Source organism: Aythya ferina (assembly GCF_964211825.1).
Source record: "Aythya ferina genome assembly, chromosome: 9".
NCBI classification, from domain to species: Eukaryota; Metazoa; Chordata; class Aves; order Anseriformes; family Anatidae; genus Aythya; species Aythya ferina.
The window spans coordinates 18139364-18166104 of NC_140305.1; the positions used below are offsets into that span (position 1 = coordinate 18139364).

At 46.3% G+C, this 26741-nt stretch overlaps 2 protein-coding genes across 5 annotated transcripts in view; one reads left to right on the forward strand and one right to left on the reverse strand.

Moving 5' to 3' along the window:
* RUBCN (rubicon autophagy regulator) overlaps window positions 1–9688 on the reverse strand; it is a 26677-nt gene extending 16989 nt beyond the window's left edge. For 2 of the 3 annotated variants that reach the window (XM_084528867.1, XM_084528868.1), the window contains exons 1-4: window positions 9608–9687; window positions 4015–4168; window positions 1161–1244; window positions 129–288 (exon numbers count right to left, since the gene is read on the reverse strand). In XM_084528867.1, the coding sequence (XP_084384993.1) occupies window positions 129–288; window positions 1161–1244; window positions 4015–4168; window positions 9608–9645 (436 nt within the window). In that variant the 5' untranslated portion in view covers window positions 9646–9687. Of the gene's footprint in view, window positions 1–128; window positions 289–1160; window positions 1245–4014; window positions 4169–9607 lie in introns of all 3 variants that reach the window. The other variant, XM_084528866.1, reaches the window with a different exon arrangement.
* A 3352-nt stretch (window positions 9689–13040) lies between these two features.
* FYTTD1 (forty-two-three domain containing 1) lies at window positions 13041–26679 on the forward strand. Of its 2 annotated transcripts, none has more exons than XM_084529297.1 (9): window positions 13041–13187; window positions 16156–16287; window positions 19273–19418; window positions 20464–20576; window positions 22144–22240; window positions 23113–23174; window positions 23826–23900; window positions 24719–24845; window positions 25977–26679. In XM_084529297.1, the coding sequence occupies exons 1-9, from the start codon at window positions 13085–13087 to the stop codon at window positions 26070–26072; spliced, it is 951 nt and encodes a 316-aa protein (XP_084385423.1). In that variant the 5' UTR covers window positions 13041–13084; the 3' UTR covers window positions 26073–26679. The 2 variants fall into 2 exon arrangements, with proteins under 2 accessions (XP_084385423.1, XP_084385424.1); XM_084529298.1 differs by having other exon boundaries at window positions 22171–22240.
* Window positions 26680–26741: the final 62 nt, after the last annotated feature.

Here is a 26741-nt window from a genome sequence, read left to right on the forward strand (position 1 = left end):
ACAGCACACAAGTCACCCGCTTTGCCCGACAGCACAGATTGCCCAGAAGCAAACCACCTTTCCTGCTGTCCCCTTCACTCACACGGGATATTTTCACGGGCAGATGAAAAAGGCCCGTTTTTATTTACCTGCGTAGAATTTCCTTATGTACTGCCTGTTCCCCAGGAGAGGTCTGAGCTGCGCCGAGAGGCAGTGGAACTGCAGGCTGTGCTGCAGCCACAGCTTGGCGATAGCTTGGTCGCTGCGGCCGTCTGGGCCGGGCTGGCCGTTCTCGTGCAGGCTGATGAACTGGAAACAAACGCCAGGCACAAGTTAAGGCGAGAAGAGGAGCAGGGATCGTTCCTCCTCACAGCTTTGGCCCCTGAGAGCAGCAGCTTTCCAGCGCCAGGCACTGCCTGCGGGAACACGGTCACATCCTAGCAGCTTCCCAGCTACCAACCGAGGGAGCACAGGGAGACAGAAACACTGGCGAGGAACAACACTTCAAAGGTCAGCCAGCAGGAGCGACCAAAGTCCTCCCGACAGCCACCAGCAACATGAATTTCAACGGCATGTTCTCCCACCCCTGACCTGGAGGGACCCCACACTCCCAAACCTAATTGCTTTCCTGCGGTGACGGTCATGTTCTCGCTGACACATTAACTGACGTGTCCATCCTCACTGCCCCACAGCAGACCCTGCTCACACGTCTGAGCCCGCGTTGAAGGGCAGCACGGTGTCCATCAGGGCACAGGGCAGCCACGGGCTGAGAGCATCCCCGTGTGTCAGCAGGCAGCACAAGCCAGGCATGGAAGAACCAAATGAATGGTCAGGGCTGAGACACAACCCAGAAATGAGACAGCCAAAGCCTCTGGAGATTTGTACCAACGCATCAATCGCTCTTGTATGCACAGAAGCACTGCCTGTGCCGGTTCCCTTGGTGACGCCAGTGGTACCCAACCAAAAGGAGCTGGAGACTGGCCCGTGAGAAATAAGGACCCGATTGTCTCAGCCTAAATCACGCCGCGTTCCCGGGATGTGGCTTGCACACAACCACGTGGCTGCTTCGTCCCTTTTTCACCCGCAGCAGGCCAAGGCAAGGCGATCCCAGCAGGGAGGCCCGCAGCCCGGCTGCTCTCTCCCCGCCCGCTGGGTACACGGAGGCACCCCCCAGGACTCACCTTCTCCAGGTGATGAGCAGAGCTGGGACTCAGCCGGCGAATGTCTTTGACGAACTGCCAGTAATCCTTCTGCCTGCAGCACACCTGTCCAGGAGAGGCTCGGTTAGGGCCCACCACACAAGTCCCACCACAAGGCCGAGTGGTGCAGCAGGCTCGGACTGGGGAAGCTGGACACCAGGCACCCCCAGAGCTGCCACAGGACTGTGCAGGCACTGACAGGGAACGGGTGATAAACTCCTTCCCACCAAACACAAAATAAAAGAATCTGTCAGCTAGGAGAGGGCATTCAACCTAGAACATGATAGGATGGATCCTACAGCCTGTTCCTATCAGCCTCCTGCTTAGAGGTTTGGGGACGGGGAGCTGTTCTGACCACAGAGCCCTCCAGCTTTGCTTGAACGCTTTGTAAATGCAAAGCAGGAGCACGCACAGCACGGTGTCAGCCCCAGTTAAGCGACAACATTTCCCATTAACCCCATGCTATCACCACTGGACAGCCCCCAGCCCTAGCAAGATGGGCCTGGAGCTAGAAAGCGCTAGGAAGAGCAAAGTTGCTTTGCAGAAGGGGAAAAAGAATCAGTGAGAAGGTCTAGCCTAGTTTTATAGACATAAAACTGGGAAAGGGATCAAGTCACAAAACACTGAGTTGATGTACACAAGCTGTCTAGTGCACAGTCTACTCCCACAGTGGCCTCCCCGTTGCGTTCACCCACAAGCAAGAAGACAGCAGGTCCCCTCCGCTGCTTCTCCTCCAGCAGGTAATATCCCAGCCCACAGATCTTAAGACCGGGAAGGGACATGGCATTGAAAGGTTCCCTCCACCTCAGTGTAAGAAGGACACTAAAGGCCACCGGCAGCTCACCAGCGGACCAGGGAGCAGAGCCAGCACCACCACCCAGGCAGCAGTGGGCACAAGGGCAGGAGAAGGGTGACCTCGGGTGCTAGCTGCACCTATAGCAAAGCGTGTCCAGTGCCTCAGCCCTCTGCCCGTGTCCTCCTGGTCACTCTGTGCATCACCATGTCACGTACACACCCCCTGCTGCCTATGGCGGTCTGCCCAGGTCAGAGCTGGCCGAGCTCCCGTGTCACTGATCACCTCCTACCTGGCAGCTCAGTCCCACAAAAAGGGCCAGGCTTCAGCGAGGGGATGCAGTGGGCAACAAGAAACACATCCCAGCAAAACCTGCAACAACCAGGGTCCTGTAACACCAGCCACCGACAAGGACACCGGCATGGCTGAGCACCACGAGTAAGAAACTCGAAGTAGCGTGCTCTGGCACTGTGTTTCCATCAGCAACTTGCTGTTTGCCTTGACTTTATTCAGACACCGAGTTATTTTTTGTTTCTTATTCTTCCAGTTAAAGAGGAACTGCAGAAGAGCTGCTGTTTTCCTCATCGCTTTATCGGGTGTAAACGCAGCCCCAGAATGTCTCTCTTCACAAAAATGCTGGGTTTTTTCCTCCATCTCTACTTCCTCTTTCACAAGTGTCAGACAAATTGGTTCTGTTTTGTGGTTTATTTGTTTGAGGGGGTTGTTTTATTATTTTTTTTTTTTAAAGACTAGAGCACTAACACAGAAATTTTAGCCCTTTATATTCAATCGGGGTTTTCTGGACAAATTAACAAAATTCACTCAATAGTTTAAAAACCTCTTATCCTAGTTCTCTTAACATGTACATATGGTGTTTTTTTTTATTTTTATTTTTTACTCCTAGTCATAGAAAAAAGCTGATACAAAAAATAAATAAAAGGAAGTTTCTCTGGAATAAATATGAGAAAACTCCAGCTAGGAAGCTGTATTTGCATGGGCCTGCCTTTGCAGCTATTATATTTGGAGTGGTGTCACACACACACACAAAACTGAAGGATCATTTCTAATTGAGAACTGCCTTTGTGTGTAGCATGACGAAATGTACTGTGCTGTCCTACTTTGCAGGTGTCTGTTTCCTCAAGCTGTGGCATGAACGGTTACCAATACACAGATGAGTGGAAATCATTTAAATTTCACTTCCTGAAGTCTATTAATAGCACGTCTATCAGAAATGAGCACTGTATTCCCCACATATGAAGGGTAACTTCTCTCTTTGCTCTAGTCCCAAAGGAGGTCACGGGCCCACACAGCTGGGGACTAATGGCCCAGAGCTCCTAAATGCAGGCAGCGAAATCCCAGCCCTGTTTTGGGACGATCTGCCAGCTCCTGGAGGTTTATCAGCTCGGATGCAGCACTGCCTGAATCAGTGGTACCAGAGCCCCAGCTGCACAAACCTTCCCTGGGCTTCTCTGCACCTCTGTAGTTGCAGAGCTGGCTGGTAGGAAGCCTGCCCGAGGCATGGCCTGCAGGCTTGCTGTAACTCTCCCTTGTGAAATAACAGCAGCAGTAATTGCAAGCTGAAAGGGAGATCTTCAGGTGTCTGCACACAACCGGTGTCCAGAAAGGGAAAGAGAAAGTCTTCCTGGCAGTCGGGGAGGGCTGGATGAGCCTGGAAGGAGGCCCCATTGACGCGGAGCGCAGCTGCGGCTGCCAGCCCCTATCACTAACACAGCTCACCAGAAACAGGCAAGATACAAGGCTCCTCTTGCCAGACCTCACTGGGGAGTTGTCCAAGCGCACACGGCTGGAGGCTGACTCATGGCAAATTCAGCTTTATCGCTTCGCTACAGGCTGCAGCGGGGCGAGAGAGAGGCCTCTCCTCACAGAGGGCACGGATGCTTAATAAAACCGTGTCAGAAGTACACGAGATGGAAAGAACAGAGGCACAGGGCTCTCTGACAGCCACACTGCTCATGATACAAGCCGTGAGTGCCACCAGAGCTGCAGCAGGAGGACAGCAAGGCTGGCAGGACAGACACCTACCTTGTCGTGGATGAGCCCGTGGTAAAGGATGCTGTGCATGTCCCTGCAGAGCCGCTCCAAGCCACCATACTTGGACCAGACGTTGGGGTTGCTGGTGGACACCAACCCTTCCACGGTGGTCTTCAGGTTGCCCAGCAGCTTCCAGTGCTCCTTCCTGCAGAGGAACACAGCGGGTTGCCTACCAAGCAGCAAATATATTGCAAGAGGAGCTTGAGAGCAGCAAGATGCGCTCCCCACACGGAGACTCTGGTCAGACCGAAACTTTTGGTAGTCCAGAAAGCAGCTTCAGGACTTCACACCTCTCTGTGGTCTAGCCCTGTGGTCTCCAACACACCGTTTGTGGACAAGAGGCCCTACAGTAACGATGTACATATGACTAGCAGACACCACTGATACAGCCTCTGGAGGCAGCAGAGATGGGTACCATGGCTTGCCTATGCAAAAGCAGTTTTGGGGAAGGAAATTTTGGATGGTGGACGTCTGGCCTTCCCCATTCAAGCTTTTTGACGGTGATGCCAGCTGCCAAAAAGATGTCTTCAGACAGGAGCCGCCCTCTCAGAAGCAACAGGAATGTTGCAAGGCGTGCAATAGGAATGTTGCAAGGTATATTTGGGTGTGCAACTGTCAAAAAAAAATGTGCCTCTGCAGGATTTTAACAAAAGCATTGGAGATAACAGCCTGGAATGAAAGTTTAACCTTTACACCGCAAGAACAAGCCCCAGTGTTTCAGCTGTTAATCCCTCTCCCTGCCCAAAATAAACCAGATTGCCAAAGTAAACAAAAAAAAAAAAAAAAAAAAAAAAAAAAGGAAAACCTGCTTTCGTTTTCATCCTTGTGGGATAAAGTATGGGCCGCACGCTTCTCATGGTGCAGAAAAGGACACGAACAAGCCATATAATCCTGTTCCTTGAAAACAAGCTCTTCTCGCCAATATTCTCCTTTTGAGACTGGTTTGTTATTGCAAAACTGATGAAGTGAGCAAGCCTGATACCTCCACCACTGCCCAGGGCAGAGGAAGCCAGGGCTGTGAGACATCCATCTGAATTGAGGGGCTTTTTTGAGCCGCCACCAGACACAAGAGCTCCAGCAGCTCCTCCCCGAAGTATTTCTGACACTCAGAGTTGGGAAATGCAAGTGAAAGCTCAGCCACGCCGCCCAGCTTCCAAGTCCGTGAGTCAGGAAAACTCTCTCCTCGCTCTTTTGTGCCATAAAAAGCTCGCAGTGCGCACAGCGACGGGGGGCAGCGCACGCTGCAGGCTGAGCAGTGCTCCCCCAGAGGCAGGAAAATCGGGATCCAGCAAACGGGAAGCACAGCTCCTCCGCCACAAATTCATCTTCAAACAAAACAGCCCAAAAACGCGAAAGCAGTGCCGCTGCCGCTGAGCTCATGCAGGAAACAATCGGCACCAGCGAAGCACCTCCACGGAGATGATTCAGAAGCTGCCAAAAGTGAATTAAATCTCTGAATCAACACAGAGACTCCCAAGGGACGGGGCTTGTTGATCCAAATGATTCAAAAGCCTTTCGCAGGACCTTACCCACACCCAAACCGCAGACGATTCTGGGCTGGAGCGCGCTGCCTGCTGAAAAGCTGGCGGTGACACAAGCCCAGGGAAATTCAGACCCACACACCTGGCTGCAGGTGTAGGGCAGGGAGGCACGGCACAGCTGACCACAGCCACTTTTGACTGGACTTTTGGGTTAACCCTTAATTAGTGGCAGGATTTGCTCCCCTCTCATTGACAGAGCCTGGGCTGCCCGGAGGGGTGGAAAACTGCCGGGTGCCAGCTGCCCTCCAGTTCCCTGTTTCTGCAGATGTTCAGGGCGCTACTAAGAAATCTGCTTCTTTCTCACCAAATAAAGAAAACGCTTCTCTAGTTCTAAAAAAAAAAAAAAAAGCCTAGCACGCCCTGACACGGGGTGAAGACGATTCAAATCATATCATGAAAATACCCCTGCTTACAGGAAGGGCAAAGGGAGCAACACACCCAAGGGAGGTCACAGTACACGAGCAGACTTTTCCCTGTAAGAGCCATACGTGCTGCTCCTTCCGTGCCCTACCATGGGTGCTTCCCCCCTCCACACCAGCTGGGTGCGTTTGCACAGCTCCTTGCTGCATCCTGCTGCAGCTCCCGGCTTCCCAAGCTTTTGGGGAGAAAGAAAACGTGGCAGGAGGAGGTTTGCTCTGCTCGATGCCTGGCCCACAAGCTGCTTTTTTGGGGTTTCGCTCACGGGAGCTCAGCCCCGTGCAGGCAGGGATGTTCTCTGATGCGCTGTGATTGACGTTACCCGGGTGAGAATCTGGACGTGCTCCAGCTTCAGCGGAGACACGCAGAAAACAGCAGCTCGAGCTCGCTGGGAGCAGCAGCATTTCCTCAGGGAAACCATGGCCTGGGTGCGGCTGCACTACGTGGGGTTAGAGTCTGGAGGGTTACGGCATACGGCTCCACGCAGGGACACAGACAACACTGGGGACACGATTTGGGGCCTTTTCCTAAGGAGCACGCTTCATGTGTTGGAAAGGAATTGGTCATTACGTGAGAGGAGCCCGTGCAGTACCTGCAAGACCCCAGGCACGTCTCGCTCCCTCCTCAGGTGCCCTCTGATTCAGCCAATTTAACCTCCAGCCCCACAAACCCGTCTGGGATTTATGTCCAGTCAGCCTCCTCGCCTTGCCAATACCGACTCTGTTCCAGACGCAGACACCCCAACCTGTGGGCAGGAGCTGTTCGAAATACGATTGAAACTTTTGCATTGGAGTAATAAAAGACCGAACGCAGCCTTGGAGCTGGGAATCGCTCGGTGCCAGCCTTGACAGAAAGGAGGGGGAAATTCTGCGGGGAATTCTGCTTGTTCTCCCAAGGCTTTCTCAGCCCTTCCACGCTAGCAAGAGTAGGAACAACCTCTGGGCCAAATCGGCAGAGGTGACTCAGAACAGACGCAGGGAACCATGCTGCTGAGTCAGGTGAACTTCATTGAAAAAAATAAAAATTAAAAAAAAAATCACAGAGGTAACCAATATCCAAGAAAATGGAGGTCATCTTCCTTACGAACAGCACGTGCCGTATGCCTTCCCATGCTCTCACTGCCCCGGCACTGTTCTCTACCTGGAGGTTTGATCCTTCTTAGCATGCTAAAGAGATCGGGCTGAGGATACCGAGGTCATTCAGGGGGAACCACAGAGGGACTTCTGCCACATCCCCGGGGACGCTCCTGCTCTGGCTGCTCCTCCTGCGGATTTCAAGGTGCCGGCGCCGTGCTGCTGCGCACAGGCAGCTCTGAATCCATCGCAGGCAGCTCTGAATCCACCCGTCCACGGGTTTCCTAGACAACGAGCAGCAAATTTCCTTGTGCTTTGCTGCCTGCTCCCCCGCCAGGCTTGACACTTCTGGGAAAGGGGAATTAAAAGAAGCGCAGGCTTCGTGCAGTTCACGGGGAGCAGCTCACAAACCATAGGAAGCCCCACAGCTCCTTCAGCCCAGCGGCTCAGCCCCACAGAGCCCGGGCAGGCTGGCTGGAAACCCACGTGCAGGGCTGCTTGCAGCAGGACTGGAAGCTTGCAGTTCCTAAAACGGGGGCACAGCCACAAAAAGGTCCCCCAGAGAACGCAGCCCCCACCTGCAGCTCCCCACGGCGCTGACAGGGCCCCAGGGGAGCACACGGGCTGTACAGGCATTTTCAGCCTCTCCCCTGCTCTTGAGGAGGCCAGGAGGCTGCCAAAGCAGGCACCAGAGCCTCGTTTTCCTCTCCTGCCCTTGCAAAAGGAAAGAGACCAGCGAAGTAACTTTTGCTTCTGCATTTCCCAAGACCCGTGTCCGGTCCAGCAGCCCCGTCCTCTTGCTGTCAGTCGCGGCCCCAATCTGCAGTGAGACGGCACCTCGCTGGGAAGCAGGGTGCTGCACCATCAGTAAAAAGGACAAGGCAAAGCCCTCCTGTGCCAAAATCCTCCCCAGTGCCAAATCAGACAGCCAGGAGGACAGACAGACACCTCCACGTGCAGCAGAGGGGACGGTGCCCTCTTCTTCCCCCTGGTTAATGTGGCACCACGTCGGCCCTACCCGTCACGCAGCGATGTGGTCTGGCAGAGCAGGGCCTGCGCTTATAAAGGCAGGAAAACAGGCAAAGATGATTCTGGAAAAATAAATGAACGCAGGCAATTCCGTCTGTCTTTCTGAATGCGCTGGGTTTGAAACCTCAGCTCAAAGAAGGAGAATGGCTCGAACCACGCGAGGCATGGCAGCCCAAACCTGCACCGTGGTTTTCGAAGCACTGGTCCCATTTTCGCAGCTGGCACCGTGAGCAGACAGCCAGCAGCAGCTCGCTGAGCCTGTCAGATAAGGAATGCCTCTCTTGGATCAGGTTTCAGCCATTCCCTCCTCCCCGGCCCCTCTCCATCCACGTCCATTCGGCCTTTCGGGACAGCACTGCAAAACGGGAGCCCCAAACCCAGACCTGCGAACACCTGAAGCAGCACTTACCACTGAAACGCCTGCAGGGAACGAGCTGCATTACCTGCTGAAATGCAAACCAGCAAAACCCAGCCTACAGCACAAGCCCGGATCACACCGACCGAGCTGCCGCAGCGCTGCCGCTGTCACCTGCCAGGCTCGGGGAGCGGGAGCTGCCAGCCACGTGCAGCCACCAGGCCTGGCGGCCAGAGGCAGCGAGGAGCTGGGGATTTGGGGTAAATATCCAAAGCGGGTGACGCAGCCGACTGCCAGGAGGGCGCTGGGACACAGCCCAAACCCCAAACCCAGCCAGCTGTGGAGGCACCAGAGGTGCAGCACGGGGACAAGGCAGGGTGGTTCCTCACCGAGCATCGGCAGCACAGGGCTGGGCAGCCTCCACTATGGCAGGTGACAGGGACGGGGACATCGGGTGCTTAAGGCACATGTCCCTGCACCACTGCCACGCAGCCCTGTCGCCCATGGGTGCTCGGCATGGCCAGGCAGCACGCCCACAGATACGCACCCCTGCTGTCTCCTGCGGTGCTGCGACCGCACAGTATGTCCCCATGTGTCCCTAGCATGTCCCCATGGGTCCCTATGCGTCCTCAGCATGTCCCCATGGGTCCTCAGCATGTCCCCACGGGTCTCCATATGTCCCCATGGGTCCCTATGTCTCCTCAGCACGTCTCCATAGGTCCCCATGTCTCACCAGCAGGTCCCTGTGTGTTCCCAGCATGTCCCCAAGGGTCCCTATACATCCCCAGCATGTCCCCATGTGTCCCTAGCATGTCCCCACGGGTCCCTGTGTGTCCCCAGCATGTCCCCATGAGTCCCTGTGTGTCCCCAGCCTGTCCCCAGCCCGTCCCCAGCTGCCACCCACCTGCAGCCCCATCCCCGGCTATCCCTTACCCGACCCCTCCCCGTTGTCCCCAAAAACCTGCTCCTGTCCCTCTTCTCCCACCCCTTTACCCCAGCACCCCCGGGATGCTGCCCCCCCACCCCCCCCCTCCGGTTCCACCTCCCACCGGTGCCGCGCCTCCCGCGTGCACGCGCACCACCCCCCCACCTCCCCCATCCCCATCCCCATCCCCGCTGCCCTCTCCGCGCGCTCCCGCAGCGCGCGCGCGCGCCCCCGCGCCCCCCACCTGCTCTCCGCGCGCCCCCCGCGGGGCTCGACCTCCATCCCGGGCGCGCGCGCGCGCCCCGCCGCCGCCGCCGCCGCCGCCGCCGCCGCCACCGCCCCGCCGCCGTCACGTGGGGGCGAGCGGCCGCCCCGCCCACCTCGCCGCGGGAACTACAACTCCCGGCGCACCCCGCGCGCCTAAGGGACTACAGGTCCCGGCGTGCACCGCGCGTAAAGGGGTCAGGGTGCTGGGGCTGCCCTAAAGGGGGGGGTGGAAAGGGGGCTGAGGGGTTACACGGGATTTTCGCTAAAATATAGTGAGATTGAAGTTGAAAAGGGGAAAGCTGCTGCTGCTGGCGTCAGGCTGAGAGTAGCCAAGGGTGAATTGGCAAGGGAGGTGAGAATTAAGTGTCTCAGGACATAGTGGTGCCTCAGCAAGTAGTGCTTTGCATAGAGGAAACTCCATGTAGCTGTGCTGCCCACTGATGCTTCATATGTAAAAACACCACTGGAAACATTTCTGAGAGTACTGTGAGGCTTATCGCACTGCCACTCCGAAGGCGATACCAAAATATTTCTCAGAAGGCACTTAAACAGGAGAGCGGGACTCCCCACGCATCCCAGTAATTAGGTACAATTACGGAACAACTCCCAGCAGGATTGCCAGCCAGGCAGAAATTTACTTGCCAGAGCCTACCTCGTTGATCACACAGGTTGAAAACACTGTATATAGGGGATTGGCATCTGATAATGGCTAGCACAGTGTAACAATTAACTTTCACTGTATAAGTATCGGAGAAAGACTATTGTAAGATCACTGTTAGTCATCACACCAGGTTAAATGGAGCGTACAGATGAAGCTTACAATTCTAATATAGCTCTTAAATAGGGAATTATAAGATTCTTCTAGCTCCACAAGTCAGAAATAGCCTAGAAATGATGTTGAGCCCAGTGGAAAAGGTGTTAAATGTGTAAATATAAATAAATAAAGAAAACATTCTTCAGGCACGCCAATTTGTTGATTTACTTAGCTCTATTACAAAGTGAACAAACATAACTAACTCAAAGGCCTGGAAGGCTGGAAAATGGTTGGGAGACTAAAAAAGAGACAAAAAATAATAATGATAAAAAAAAATCTGAGGACAGAAAAAAATTGTTCTTACAGTTAAAGTATAAAGTCTTTACAATAGTGAATGCCATATAGAACCATTGTCATTCATCCAGATGCTGTCACAATCCTGAGAGGTAGGCAGAAAACCAAGAGCTGATGTTTGTTTGCTTGCCTCTATCATCCCTATGCTATTTTAGCCATTTTGAACGCAGTAAAATTACTTTTTGTGATCATAACCTTTGCTTGGTTTTATGTTGTGCAGAGCAGAAGACAGCTGGTGTCCTGTTTGGATAATAAATGCAACAAATTGATGTGGCACAATCTGGATCGTGTCTGATTTCCACCTGCCGCGAGGGCAGGCAGCATCTGCCACCTTTGCAGTTAGCATATTTGTTTTGGGTAAACAGCATTTGTTTGTCAGCGTGACACAGTCACCAGATGGAGCTGCACCCTATAGCATCACAGGAATTTGGTTTAAGGTTTTGAAAAAAATGCACATTTTATTTGACACCTCCATTATTAGTATTTATCGGTAATCTGGCGATAGCATCTTTCCTTTAGAAATGTGACCTTTAAAAACCTCAAGTCCCACACATCATCAATCACTTGTCATCAAATCCCACTTGTCATCTGGAGGAAAATGCATAAATTATCAAATATTTGGCTCCAAGGCTCTGTGTCTGAAGTTATGCCACACATGAGAGAACACAGAGAAGAAAATGGGGATAGAACTCACAGCATCCTGCACCGTGGTTGTGGGCTACTCCTGCTTGGATGACAGGAAAATCTCTCACTAGCTGAAGATTTCCTGTGATGTTAACTAAGCCATTCTCTTCCAGACAGTAGAATTCAGTAAGAGGAAAATCCAGAAGCATGTTATTGGTCTTATTTTAAAAGGAAAGACATGCATAAAGAGCATAAAGGGATGGAAAAGGCCTTGTCAACAGTTTATGGTGCAGCACAGATCCTCAGTTCTCTCCTGTCATTCTTGCTCTTCATGATTTATACTCCTAAAAAGATCTCATTCTGCAGTTAAGGGGCAAAGGACTGCCTAGTATTTAGATTAAGGTACCTCCTGGCATAGAAGGATAAAAACTGTGCCAGGGATTACATACATGAGGATTTAGTTGTGCGCTGGGTACTTTGGGTATTGCATTTTGGCAGAGAGGTATTTGCTAGGGAAAATTTGTTATAGCAAATGAACATATGTTGTATGTAGGCAGTTAATGAAACGTGGGAGTGTTCGCACTATAAGGGGAGGTTGTGTCTGTGGAAATATTTATTCCTGCCCAAGGGCGTTTGCAATATAGTGCCTGAAGTCTGCATGAAGTCAGTCAAACCCTAAAACAACAGTTATCCTCTGGTCGCATTGCAAAGGCTGCTGCAGGTCAAGGGCAGGGGGAAGTCAACTTCTGAATGGCAGCTTCAACACAAATCCCAGAGAAAATACAGGGAGATGTGGGCAATAACACAAGATGCCCATTGTGAACAGGGGAAACTGATACAGATTTTTTGTTTCAGCATTTATCAACTGTTTTCTGAAGGAAGTCCAGCCTATATGGTCATGTTGTCTGCTCATCTGTTCCTTCCTTTAGTATCTCTAGAACTCACTGACCAATTTCAACCAACAATAAGCAAGATGATGTAGAGATTTCAGTGATAATTATTATCCCTAAAGTTTGATGAAGAGAGTGCCAGATGAAGGAAAGAAATTTCCTTCACCAAGTTGGGTTGCCCAGGGAATTGGTGGAGTCTTTGCCCCTGGGGATGCTTGAGGAAAGGTTGGACCTGGTGCTTAGGGACATGGTTTAGTGGATGACATGGGCAGTAAAGTGATGGTTGGACCAGATGATCTTGGAGGTCTTTTCCAACCTTAATGATTCTATGAAAAAGAGGAAGGTCCCAGCCCTGTTACACCTCATGTAGTAACAGTCAGCTGGCTACTAGGTATGCGTGTACTGTTGCCACTTCAGCTGGGGCAAAAAAAAAAAAAAAAAAAGGCTCTGCTCGATTACTTATTGAAGAAAAACAAATTGTTTCTATGAATCGTCCTGAATTTCAGAATCATGACTGACAAAAACCTGCAGAAAGCGACTTTGACAAAAAATCCAAAGAAAACAAAACATCAGTCCCCATATCATTTTATTTTTAAATGACAATTTTAATCCCAACGTGGTACTTTTGGGCTTCCCACCCCACAGCCACCTTCAGCCCTGACACCGGGCCGGCGGGCTGAGGGGCACTCAGCGCGCACGCGCCGGCGGCCATTTTGGGGGGAGGGGGCGCGGGCTGAGGGGAGGACTGCGGCGCGTGCGCAGTGCGCATGCGCGAGGCCCGCCCGCCGTCGGTTCGGGGCGGCTGAGGGGAGGCGGCGGAGGCAGGGCGGCCATGAGCGGGTTCGGGGCTGCGGCGCCGCTTGCGGCCTCCTCGGCCGCTGCCGGGGCCCGGAGCGGGAGCAGCGACAGCCTGGAGAAGATCGACATGTCCCTGGGTGAGCCGCGGGGCCGTGGGGTTGAGCTAAAGGGGGTGCGGAGCGAGCCAACGGCTGGGGGGGGGGGGGGAGGGGGAGGCGCCGTTATCGGTTGGGGGCGAGCCCGGAGGCCTGAGGTGGGTTCCTGGGGTGGGAGGGGGGTGTCCGGGGCACGGCCCGCACCTGCTGCCCTTTCCCTGTCCTGCCTCCATTCCCCTGCCCTCCCAGCCTGTTAGGAAGGAGCAGGGCCGCGTCAGGCCTGCTGCCCCTCAGGTAGGGCCCGCAACCTGCCACCCTCTCTATTTGTACATTTCCAAACTAATTCTGTTCTGATGATCGCCGCTGAGCCTGCTTGGTAGTTGGCGGAATGCTTGGTGGATGCCTGGAGTACGTCTTCCAGTCAGGGTTTGTTCAGAAAAACCCCAGCCTCAAAAACCTGGTGGTGTGGCTCCGAGACTGCTCCATTGTGCTGCCAAAGTGTGGTGGATTGGTACCGTCAGGAGGTTCCCGTAAAACACTGAAATCATGGCTTGAATGCAATGGTAGACTTGGCTTCTGTGGATCACCTTAAAATACGAAGATATATACGTTTTTTCTCTTTCTAGAGGATCCAGTGGAGTTCTTTGTTCTGGTGATGACTCGTGAAATGATGTGGAGAGTTTTTCTGAATGTCAAGTCCCACTACAGCATTCCAATAAATCTATTTTTATTTATAGACTAGCATACTGAGTCTTTGTTTCCAAGGTTACTAAGAATAAGGTCACTGATTCTCAGCGACTAGCTTACTTTCATAAAGCCAAATATTTTCTTATTTGGCCAAATTAGCTTTTGAATTCGCCACTGCTGCATGTTCTGGGCATTGCCCAGTAACAAATGGTGAAGAACTGTTGTGGTGTCACGGTGACGTTATGTTAAAGAATCTGTAGAGGGTGGGTGTGTCCCTTCGCTTGTTTAATTTCAGGGGAAACTTGCATGAGAACAGTTTCGTCACCACCTACTGTCCCTAAGCCATAGCTTTATGGCCTGCTGTAAAGGAAGATAAGCTTCAGTCCCACATCTGTCATGATAACAAAAAATTGTCATGATGCTAAACCAGGAAATCGTAGGATCTAGAACTTAGTGTTAAGTACTTTCTCTTGTACTAATAAAGATTAAACCTGTTTTTATTGCTAGTGTGTGCAACTCATCTGAGGCTGAGCTTCCAGTTTGATAATATCCATAAATTATTCTGCTGTTCCAGGTGTAGTTTTGATCTCTAATCGCAGACAAGGTAGGAGAACACGTTCCTTAGTTAAGACGACCTGAAGCTTAATGTCCTAGGTAACCTTCGTTTCCCCAAATAAGAGAATTGCTGAAACTTTAGTCCTTTTGTTTCAAAAACTTGCAAGCCTGTGTGCATTAACAGCTGGTTGTCTTGCAAAAACGGGATCTAAGATGGAGCAGATGAACTGTGAAACAAGGATCCAAGTTCTCTGAACATGGTAGTTTGCATCGCAGGTACCAGGGGGGAGGTACCCATTATAGAGAAGTACCCAGAGTCATAGAATCAGTCAGGTTGGAAAAGCCCTGTAAGATCATCTAGTCCAACCTTTAACCTTGCACTGACAAGTCCAGCACTAAACCATGCTGCTGAGTTCTACATCTACGTGTTTCTTGAAGAGCTCCAGGGTCAGCTCTTCAAGGCCCTGGAGGTCCAAGGTTGGGAATCTTTCTCTTTTGCTCAGCACCTGTTTATCGCTGATACTAAGCTTGAGCAATGCTTCCAGTTGAGTACTGCAGTTGTCAGTGATATTTTCAGCTATTTTTGAGCTAGATACCATTCTGAAGTGGCTTTGGTTTCCTTTGTCATACAGAAAGGTTTGTTCAGGAATCCTTCCTATAGGGATGAGTTCTTTGGTAAAGAAGCTTCTATAGCAATCGAAACCTGAGTGACCTGGTATCAGCAGTCCTTTACCTATTTTTTTTTCCAGATATTCATTCATTTTTGCAGCAAAGTAGGCTGATTTTTCTCTTCACTATCAGTAGGATACAAAGCATTTGCGAACAAAATTTTATGATTTTTTTTTCTAGTTGCTGTTTTCTCTTTTCTACCCCATCTAAGTCCATTTGAACTTGGTTAAATACAGCAACCCTGCTCCCTTCTCTCCCTGACTCAGAAGGGAATGTCTGTATTCGTGGAATCTTTCTGGAATATGACGTTTGTGTCAGTTGTGCTCCCACGACTGAGATGCAATAAAGTATAATTTGACATCTTCTTTTATGGTGTTTTTGTAGACAAGCTAAGAGTCAAGTAAAGACATACCACAGCTATTACTTTATGCTTATCTCCTGAGCCAGCTCCCTGATCAGTGGATGAAATCAGGCTGGTGTGACACGGTTTGCTATTGACAGACCTGTTTGCTTTTCATGAATTTATCAGTTTATAATCTTACACGTATTCTTAAACCCAGTAATAATTTGTTCAATGTTGTTCTGTACGACAATAGATAAGGTGATTGCTTTGGATTGCAGGTACTTGGGGAGAGAAGTCTTGCTTTTTCCTGTCGTCTGAACCTCAGTGAACTTATAAAGATAACTGATAGACCGAGTTCCTTTGTATGATTTCGTTGAGTAACATAGGGTGAAAGAGTTAAGGCTTGAACTAACATTTTTTCTGTAGCCTGGAAGGGGTGAGAGTGCGATGGGATTACCTTTTCTTCAGTGGTCTACAAAAACTAACAGATCATTTGTTTGGAAACTTAATGATCTTTCAAGTATCTTGGATATTCTAAATGTGTGCAACAGCTGCTTTATATTATATTTATATTATATTATCAAATGAGGACTGTAAGACTAATTGGGACTTAACTTGCATGTGCTGGTTTCTCAAGATTAACTGGTCTGTTTCACTTAACTCTAAGCAGCTATGGTTTCTCTTCTTTAGAACTGGAATATGTCTGCAATATGTCAAATCTTTTTTTTTTTTTTCTTTTTTTCCCTCTTCTTACAGATGATATAATTAAGCTGAACAAGAAAGAAGAGAGAAAGCAATATTCCCCCAAAATGAAAAGAGGGCTTCATCAGAATCGAACTCGGCAGTTCAGGACACCAGGCTCCAAGTGGGGAATCCAACAACAGAAGGGTGGGTGTATCAAATATGATGTGGACTGTGATATTTTTTGAGGTGAAATGTAAGCTCCTGAAAAAGCATGAATTGACACAGTCAATACGTGTGTTTTTCAAATGGTGGTATACAATTTTGATTATAATTCAGCTTATTGTGATTCATTTACGTTTGGGTTTGTTTCTGCTTCAGTATGAGAACAGCATTGAGATGTCCGGCCAGCAGGGAGATTAGGTATTTCATGGACTCTCTTGATACAAGGAAGGATTGGCTTTCTTTCTGATTCTTTTTCATTTTCTTTCAGTTTTGGAAATTGTGTTAATACTTGGTCTCACTGAGGTGGATAGAGAGTGTTCATGCCAAAACTCGTACATTAGGAAATGCGCAGGCCTTGCCAAACTTTGGAGCTTTGTGAAAAAGAGCCAATAGATTTATATATGCTAGGTAGAATTCTCCTAGTAGGCTTCCCAAAAATAGCTGTTACTGCAGTCTGTAACGCTGCCTCTGGGACATCCAGATGGATAGTGCAGGGTGTCTGAGTTGGCTTTTCTTGTTAAGACTTTGGGTTGCAAAGGAAGTACCATGGCAGCCTTCTTAAGTCTGTGCTTTTACAGTGGAGTACAGCAGTTGGGGGGAAAAAAATCACGTAGGCAGGAACTGAAGAGGGGAAAAGTGCTCAGTAACACCTGATTTGAAGCTACTGCAGATTTCCTGAGTAGCTGTCAGATTTTTCAATAAGTAGGAGTCATTTTTAGATGATTCCCAGGTATTAGTCTGGTACATGAAGAGCACCTGCTAGAAATAAAAGCTTTTTGCTTATGTTTAATTTTGAAAAGTACCTTTTTAGCACTGGTTGGTACTGTCCATACAGAACACATACCACCTGAGCTAGCTGTTTAGTATACACAGTTTCTTGTTGAGTAGCATTTGTTTAAAACAAATGCACATCTGTCTGATGCATTCACGGTAAGTAATCTCATGTTTTCATTGTCACTACTTAAGATTCGTTGTAGCAGTAGTTTGTATTCTTTTGGAGATCAATGAAATGTCACGTAACTCAGAGTTGTTTTGCTTTTCAGACAGGCCAACATAACAGTGTTAATTAATTTGTGCATCTTTGGTAAATTGTTGAGAGTACAGGAGAATGTTTTATGTCAGTCAGATGAAGTGTGAGACTATTTGTGGAGGTGAGAGAGTAATTGAAGTGGTAGATTATCAAGTGTAGGCTTTTATTTACAACCACAGTTCTCCAGTGCAGTTGTTCGTGACCTGAAGGGCACAAAAGAAGCAAGTATTACAATTTAGAATTTCAGGAAGAACTAGAGCTTCAAATATAAAATCCATAATACGTTCAACTCTTGGAACTTTCCTCCCTTGTCTGCCCTTGTTCTAGGGGGAAAAAAAAAAGGCAAACTTTTTTTTTTTTCTAGAATCAGTAGCTTCATCATTTGTTGAAACATTGTGAATAGCTTTAACTGCTCCATTCTAGACAGGTCCATGCATTTCCATACATTTCCTCCCATTGAAGCACCCCTCATCTATATTGTTTCTGAGCAGAAGGTATCATTAAATAGTTCCTCTGAGGGTCTTAATTATTACTTACTTATGACCAGTAGATTTACTGCTACTCCAGTGCCATTGAAGTTATTCTGATAAGTGGCAAATCCTCTCTTGTTTGTGGACAGCTACAGAAACCACAAATGATCAGCATTCAATTCCCTCTGGTTTTAGATGTTGCTGCCAAACTCTCTGAAAGGAAGCAAGGAACTCGAGCTGGGACTTTCTCAGCTTTTGTGGGGAGAAGCAGAGAGAAGATCATTGTCCATTTGAATAAAAGTTGTCCTTGGTGATACACAATGCAACTGCACAAAACCCTGGGCTGCCTGAGCTGACTTCAAAGTTGTCATTTCATTGAGCAGAGCTTGGTCCAGAGAGCTTGTGAGGTCCCTTCCAGCCTAAATAACTCCGTTTTTCAGCTTTTCTTTTAATGGGGAAGAGCATTTGTTAACTGTCTACACAGTGTGGTTACACAGCAGTCTCTCAACAGCAGATTTATCCAAGCTGGATTCTGATCCACAGCTTGCCTCGTGATCCTGTCTCATGAGGAAGCACAGATCTGTCATCAGTGCTGTGAAGTCACATATGTCAGGACTAGATGTGCCTGTTTCTGCAGAGCTGACTTCTCAGTCTTAAATTTATCTTGCAGTCTGAGGTTCTAGAGGGGATCCTAACTTGGGGATAAAACCGAGGTGTGGCGCGTTCACATAACGTGAAACTAAATGGCTCCAGACAGGGTTAACCAAACCCTTGTAACTGGAGACTTGAGATGTTTATACTACAGACCTTAGACTTGCAAGCCTTTTATATCCAAAGACAGCTGTCATTTCTCAGTCTTGTGTAGACTGCAGAATGCAGGCTTCTAATTGAAAACACTTTAAATGTGATGTAATTCATACACTGTTTAATATGGTTTTGTGGGCCAGTTGCTATACTCTTCTTAAGTTATGTCTTGGGAACCACTGATGTACATAATAAGCTTTGAAGTTGCTTTTCTTTTTTTTTTCTTTCTTTTTGTTTTCTTTATTAAGTTGGTAATTTAAAGTCTGCTGAATTGCTGGGGACCTGAATTATTTGGTTTGATTTTGTGTTACTCAGCACTTGATGAAGGTCCATTTTGGTGTATTTGGTAGGAGTCCTTCTGGCATAGGAAACTAAGTTGTCCCTGCAGACGTGTCAAATAACAAGTTTTCAACGTTAATTAATTCAGTGAAGGAAAGCAAAATTGTCATCTGTATGAGGTGATTATTGTTGTGCTAGCTGTAGAGCCAGACTTAATAAAATAACCGAATGACCAAACTGTCTTCAAGCGTAGTGATATTTTCTGCTCTAGGGGTAGAAGTGTGCAGCCAAATAAACCTGTGTTGCTTGCATAGCATCTTAACACAACAAACTTTGTACTTCTGTAAGAATTGTTGAACTCTTCAATTATTTTTTATTTTGCAGGTTATGGTAAAAATCGTTTGGGACACAGAAAGAAGATAACAGGGAAGAAGCGTTCTTACGGAGTTAAAACTGGCTTGGCAGCCAAGAAAGCAATGGGTTCACGCAAAGGAATTAGTCCTCTGAACAGACAGCCGCTTAGTGAGAAGGTAATTAATGCAGTTCCAGTGGTTCGTGTAATTGTCTGCAGTAGGTGTAACTCTGACTTTGCTAAAAGAACTCATTAGAAATGGAACACAGTGGCTTCAGACTAGTGCTACTGAAATATATTCCAGTATGCTGGTTCTATAGCATGCAGACATCTGGTACAACCTCTTACAAAATTGCAGGTGTGTTGGCTGAGTGGTTTTTTGTTTTGAGAGAGGGATGGACAGTGACTAGGTTTGAAAGGTTTTGAACACTTAGCAAGCCATGAAGATTGAAGCACAGAAGTCCATTCTGTGAGAATATGTGAGCATTTATGGTATTTTTACAAGAAAAGCTCACTTACTAGGATTTCTTGTCATCTATATTGCTTTGCTACAAACCAGTGGTACAACATGCATAGAGGTGTTAAACATGGGCCTATCACAAAAATGAAGTTTTGCAAAATACCTCTGTCAGCAGCCTCCCTCTTCTGCGTTCCTCCAGTGCATTCCTGCCTGCTCCATCTATTCTGGTATTGTAGAACAGGGATTGCTTTTGGATTTGTGAAGAAGAGCAATTTTAAAGGTGTGTGGAGGAGGTATTGTCAGTTATATATAGGGAGGTAAAATAATCAAGTAACTGCTAAGCTCTGCTTTTTTTGGCCTGGTAATGAGGGTAACATATGATTCATAACAGCATAGATGGTATTTCTCAAATTATAGTGAGCTGTGAAAGGTGGGCAAAGCAAAATGTGTTCTGTGTGCAGCTTGTAAACAAACAAAAATTGAAGGAAAAATTTCCAGGAAAACTGACAAAGCTTGAAACAGCAGAAGCGCATACAGTTACAACACACAGGAGAGAAATGCAGATGGTTTTAAATGACAATTCTAATATATCCCTGTTTCAGTTTAACAACTAATTCATGAAATACTTCCCTTTTTAGAGATAGGAAAGGACTCAGTAATTATATTCAGGTTATAACTATATTGTTCCTAATTCAATTTAGTGTGTGTTTGTATGTACACATCGTACATATATATTGCATTTATTTATTTTCTCCTTTTTAAGAATGCACAGCGGAATTACCCAGTTTTGAAAAAGAAAACAAATTTGCAGAGACAATCTGATATGCAGAGAAAACAAATCCCAGTCCTCAGGAGGCCTGCTCCACTAAACAGAAGGTAAAATGCCATGTCTGCTTTCTGAGCTCTTCTTGATAACTTTTCATAATGAGTCTTGTTTCTGACAGAACTGGGTCCGAAGGCAAATGGTAGGTACTGGCAGTTGTAGTACTATCAAGACTGTCATGTGTATGAAGCTTAGTAAATCTGAAGCTGAATATGGCCTCCATACAAAGGCAGATACTTATTACTGTGTAGAACACTTGGGAAGTACCTGCATTTGTTAGTGTCTGGTATTCTGCTTTCATTTAAATCATAGGCAGCCTATGTGAAAATGGCCAAGATGGATTTCCATAATAGCTTCAAAGTGACAACCATGGTTTAGTGAATTTTCTAAATAAAATGTCTTTGTGGAAGCTGGTGCCATCTTCCGTTTCTTGGAAGGTATTGCATATTTTATTTATGCCGGAATTGATCTGTATCAGTTACAAACTGCAGCTGAACTGGTCTCTGTGATGGAAATTTTCACTGTGTGACTCTTGTAGAAACTGTAAACGCAGCTTGTTTACAGTTACCAATACTGCTCTTTGTTTTTATCTAATATAAAGTGCTGGAGGGTATTACAGTAAAGAAGAAGCAGAATTATTAACCTGTGACATGGGAGTCCTAATGCCAGGTGCTGCACTTGGGTCATAAAAGCCCCATGCAGCAGTATAGGCTTTGAAGAGTGTGGCTGGAAAGTTGCCTAGCAAGAAAGGAATTGGGGGTGCTGGCCAATATATGAATATGAGCTGGCAATATGTCCAGGTGGTCAAGGTGCCCAGTGGCATCCTGGCCTGCACCAGAAATAGGGTGGCTAGCAGGACTATGGAAGTGATTGTCCCTCTGTACCCAACACCACACTTCAAGCACTGTGTTTGGTTTTGGGCCCATCACTACAAGAAAAGCATTGAGTTGCTCAGGTGTGTGCAGAGAAGAGCAACAAAGCTGGTGAAGGGATGAGAAAACAAGACATGAGGAGAGCAGCTGAGGGAACCGGGGCTGTTTAGTGTGGAGAAAAGAAGGCTGAGAGGAGATGTCATCACTCTCTGTAACTACCTGAAAGGAGGCTGCAGCAAGGAGGGTGTCAGTCTCTTTTCTCAGGTGACAAGTGATAGGACATGAGGTGACAGGATCAAGTTCTGCCAGCGGAAGTTTAGACTGGCTGTCAGGAAGTGTTTTGTCACAGGAAGGGTGGTGAGGTATTGAAACAGGCTGCTCAAGAAGGTGGTGAAGTCACCATCCCTGGAAGTATTTAAGAGATGTGTGGATGTGGCACTTAGGGACATGGTTGACCAGTGGATTTGTAGTGTTAGTTGGATAGTTGGACTTGATGATCTCAGAGGTCTCTTCAAACCTAAATAATTCTATGGATCTATAATTTCTAGTCCTAGAGATTTCTCCATTTTTAAATAACATGTTTTTTTTCCTCGTAGGTGAGAAGCTTATTGCGACTGAAATGTTCCGCCTCAAAGAGGCAGCTTCGCAGATGTCTTTAGTGGGCAATTGGGCAATTTCCTGACCTTCATAGTGGTCTCTTTCATATGTTATCTTTGGAGCCTTTCACTATGTTTTCTAAATATTACAGGAATAACATGCCGTCTGCTTTTACCAGAATTGGAAACAAACTAAATCAACAGAAAGACACTCGTCAAGCAACTTTCTTGTTTCGAAGAGGCTTGAAGGTAATAAACATTGCTGAAAACAAAGTAGTGCCATGGCTTTTGAGCTAACTCAAAACGTTGAAATTAATCGCTTTTGATCATCAGATCTAAGTAGAAACTTCAAGGAGACTGGAAAATAGGCACATGTTCTTCTGGAGACTTCCCTTCAGTTCCCTTCAGTTACTGTAACCCATTGAGTCTTGCTTCCTATTTCAGTGTAGCTGGACTGTTCTGAAGGGCATGGAACTTGTCTGAGTATTTGGGGATAGTTTTAAGCCATTAGTTCTTCCTCTCACAAGTAAATGTTAGAAAGCAATGCACAGCTTTCAGCAGCTGCCTTCAGGTAAATGATAGAGCAGTAACATGTTTCAGAATCTGAATATGTTCATCTTATTTGTATTCAAAGAGGGTTTTTTTAGTTATTTTGAATAAGATCAAGAAAATAGAAAGTGGATATGCAATGAATGGTGTTCTTGGTTTTCATTTATGCCTTTATTCTACATCTGCTGTTGTTTTAACTGTAGGTAGTTACTATCTTCCATCCATATGAATTACAGAACTACAGCCATAGCTTTTATTGCTGGCCTGGTAACACTTTGGTGCTTGTTGGTAGTGTTTGCAGAAGTTCTCAAAGATGTTTCCATCTCTTTATTGGTTAAGTTACTTTATTGGCGATGTTTAAAACGTTTTAGGTTCTTAGAGTAATTTTCTTCCAGTGCCTTACAAGGTTAGTAGGATAGTTACTTATATGTCCCTCTGAAAGTAGAGCTCAGTTTGTGCATCATGTATAAACCGCTTTAAACTTCTGTTTTTGAACTGCTGTATTTCCAGCTGCTACAAGGGGAGTTGTGAAACATTTTGCAAATCCAGTGTCTGTATTGATGTGCTTTCAGGTGCAGGCCCAAGTGCAGACAACAGATGATCTTGATAACCAGACAGTAAAGAGAACTCGTCAGTAAGTATTTCACTTGGAAAACTTGAGTATAGTTTCTTGTTTGTACTGCTCTTCTCCATTTAATACTGGCTTCTGCTTCTAGCTATGGTAATAGAATGCTTTTTTTGTTCCCCTGTAGGCATCTCAACTGAGTGACAGCAATCCTCCCCCTATTTTCCGCAGTTGTTTTCTAAATTATTTCGTAATTTAACTAGGAGGAGTTTGTTTGCAGTAAGACGCTTGCAGGAATGAGGGGGAAGGTGGTAGCTTCAGAGGAACAGACTAGTCTGTCATGAATACTGCATAGATGATAAGAAGAAAAACTGAAATGTCAGTGCTCTCCTAAGCTCATGATGCAATTTCCATTTTATTTGATATAAATATAGAGTCTATGAAGGAGTTTGGAAATATGCAAGGCAGGCCACAAGATGGACAACCTCCACTCTTATTCTTCATATTGATCTTTTATCATTCTCAGCCTGGTAGGCTCTTTGCAGTTTTGTTGTTGGTAACAAAGCAGGCTGAGAAAATTTGGCTGCATGTGGTCTTTGTATTGGCCTACATTCTGAAAACTTGCACGTTCCTTATTAGCCTGAGTTCTGGACGCACATTTGAAGATATTCTGACTAAAATTTCAGCAATATTTTTGTGATTTCTGTGTTTTCAAACTAGATGGCGAACTTCTACCACAAGTGGAGGGATTTTGACTGTGTCCATCGACAACCCAGGAGCAATCCTAGCCCCAATGTGAGTTTGAGAAATAGTTGTGAAATGTTAACATAAATGAAATCGCTGTTCCTGAGCCATTTAGCAAGTTCCTTTTGGACAGTCTTTCATGTGACTTCACGTGACAGCTTTTTCTGAAGACTTCCAAATCTGTCCTGTTTTTGAATATTTCTGCGTTGTGTGTTAGTAACACCACAGCTGAGTTTACCGAAACATCTCCTCATTAGGAGCTTGATCTGCTGTGTAGAGTCGAAGGGTGGTGGGCTGGTAGTTCTTCACCTTGTCTGCCTGTTCTAGATCAGACTGTTAAGGCTGTTTTCCTCCCTGATCTGAACAAAAATGAATTTAGCATCTAGTTGATGAGTGATGGTAGTAGTTTCTGCCTGATCAGCAATGACACTGCTAGAATTTTACTTAAAGAAAGCATTGCTGTATTTGTCTTTATAAAATTGAAGGCACTGTTGATTCGTGAGATATTTTATTTTAAAAATCAATTGAGTTGCTTTTTCCATTATTAATATTTTATCTGCAGGGAAAACTATACCAGTTTTTATTTTATGTATTTACAAGAATAATTAACCGTGAATAATGGGGTTGTCAGTAAAAAAAATAAATAAATAAAATTACTTCCTTTTGGGACACTTGCTGTCTAATAACAATAAGAAATCCTAAACTTTCATAGTTCTGCTTCACTTTAACCTCCTTGAATTTGAGCCCTTCAGCTACTCAGCTGGCCTAATCAAATGGCATGATGAAAAATTAATATTTCTATCAGCAGTAAGGCTTCATTGCATAAAACATGTATTCACAGTGTCCTGTCTGATGTTCTTCTTTCACAGTTCCCAGAAATTACGATTAACTCGCACTCCTGTGCCCCCATTTCTGATGAAGAGGGACCAATCTGAAGAGAAGAAGATTCCCAAAGGGGTTCCATTGCAGTTTGATATTAATAGTGTTGGAAAACAGGTAAATGTAGTTTCATTTCTTGACTGTAGAAGTAGCTTCAGATAAGACAGATAAAATCTGGTGAGCCAGGCACTTTTCTCCTAGATTCACTAGTGAAAAATGAGGGAACTGGTGACAACTTCATTTCCACTTCTTGTTCTTCCACTAACTTGCTGTGTAACTCCAAGCAAGTGCCTGAACTCACTGTTCCTGTTCCTCTAGTTTACATCTTGAATACCCATGTGCTTTAAATAGGATTTAAAATGCTGAATGTTTCTAAAAGCTTTCTGGTGTTCCTGCTGTGCTTGAATCAGCAAGCGTGCGTAATTCAGGAACAAGCGTCATTTGGTGATGTAACCTGATTTAATAGGGCGACTTTTGCTATGCACCTAGCATTTTAAAAAAAAAAAAAAAAAAAAAAAAAAAAGGTGGGGTGAGAAAATCAGATGTGATCAGTGTGATGACACAAACACTTGAATGATTAATATTTTTCCAAAGTTTAATGAAGATGAGTGATCGGATGCAGAAATCTTAGTGCTGCCATTGATGAAATTCTTACAGGCTGACAGATGCCGGAGAATTTGACCACAAGATGAGGCTGTTCTTGTAATCAGCTCCTTGCTGCCATCTGCAGAGTACTGCATAGGGTCAGGGCATTGGTCTGGATTTGTTCCTTCAGTGAACAAGCAGTATGTCAAAAATAGTCTACTAGTATATTGGAAAAATTACTTGAACTTTTGGCCTAGAATCCAGTCTGCAGCCTCAACTGGATGAACTGGAAAACAAACTGCATTATAGTGGTTCAACAGCTGTAGTTGTTGAAGTTACATAGAATCTGTATGGGGAAATAGGTGTAGTAAAAGTTCCCTTTTCAGTCTGTCTGTCCTCAGTTTAACTTTTTTACAGTTTTCTGAGTAGTTTGTCAGTCCTGACATTGTGTACCATGTATTCTTAATAAATTGCAAGAAGTAGCTCTTGATTTTTAAATGGTGGAGGAAAGAACTAAGCCAAATCAAACCTTTTTTTGTTTTAGGAATTTGAGTTAGGAAGTCAAGTAATGAAACTAAAGGAGGAAAAAATGTTCTTGTATTTATTACTTTGACTAAATTAACCTAACGTCTTTTAAGTTTATGAAATTATTTTATTTTTCAGACAGGGATGACACTGAACGAACGTTTTGGGATCCTGAAGGAGCAAAGAACAGCGCTGTCTCAGAACAAAGGAAGCCGTTTTGTAACAGTGGGCTAACCTGTCGAATGGACTTGAGTGCTGATCCCACCTACTTAAGAAAGTGAGATAAAAGTGGGCAGAAGAATATGGCGTATGTCCCTGAAATTCTCCAGACTTCTTGCTAAGATGGTGGCACTGTTTTTATTACTTTTACTTTGAGCAGTAAAAGACATTTTGCCCTGAGAGGGGGAAAACTGGGAAACTGATCTACTGGAGTAGCACCATCACCTGGTTGGAAAAGATTCTGTTGCCCAGCTGTTAACAAACACCAATTTTGGTTCATCTTGCAACCAATATTTAAACATGAAGTTAAAAGGTTTTTCTTTCTGTTTAGAAGTACTCGGTATCTGTTCTTCAACCCCCTGCTATAGTAAAGATTGTGTCAGTGTATCATTACAAATCCCACTTTAGGATGTTAGGGACTGCCTATGAACTTTCCTCTGGACTGCAGTTTGGCACAGAGCCTCAGTCCGTGAATACTTTAGTAGTGATGTAGCAACATTTTTCATGGGAGCATTGGTTGTACTTCTTTGTGCTTTTAAAGTTCTTTTTTTTTTCCTTTCTTGAAGACTAAATGTTTTGCATTCTCTATTTCACAAATAAAGATGTTAGCTGAGACCCGTAATATGTAATTGGGATGGAGACTATTCTACTCTTATCCTTAAAAGTGGTCCAGGCCATATTGGA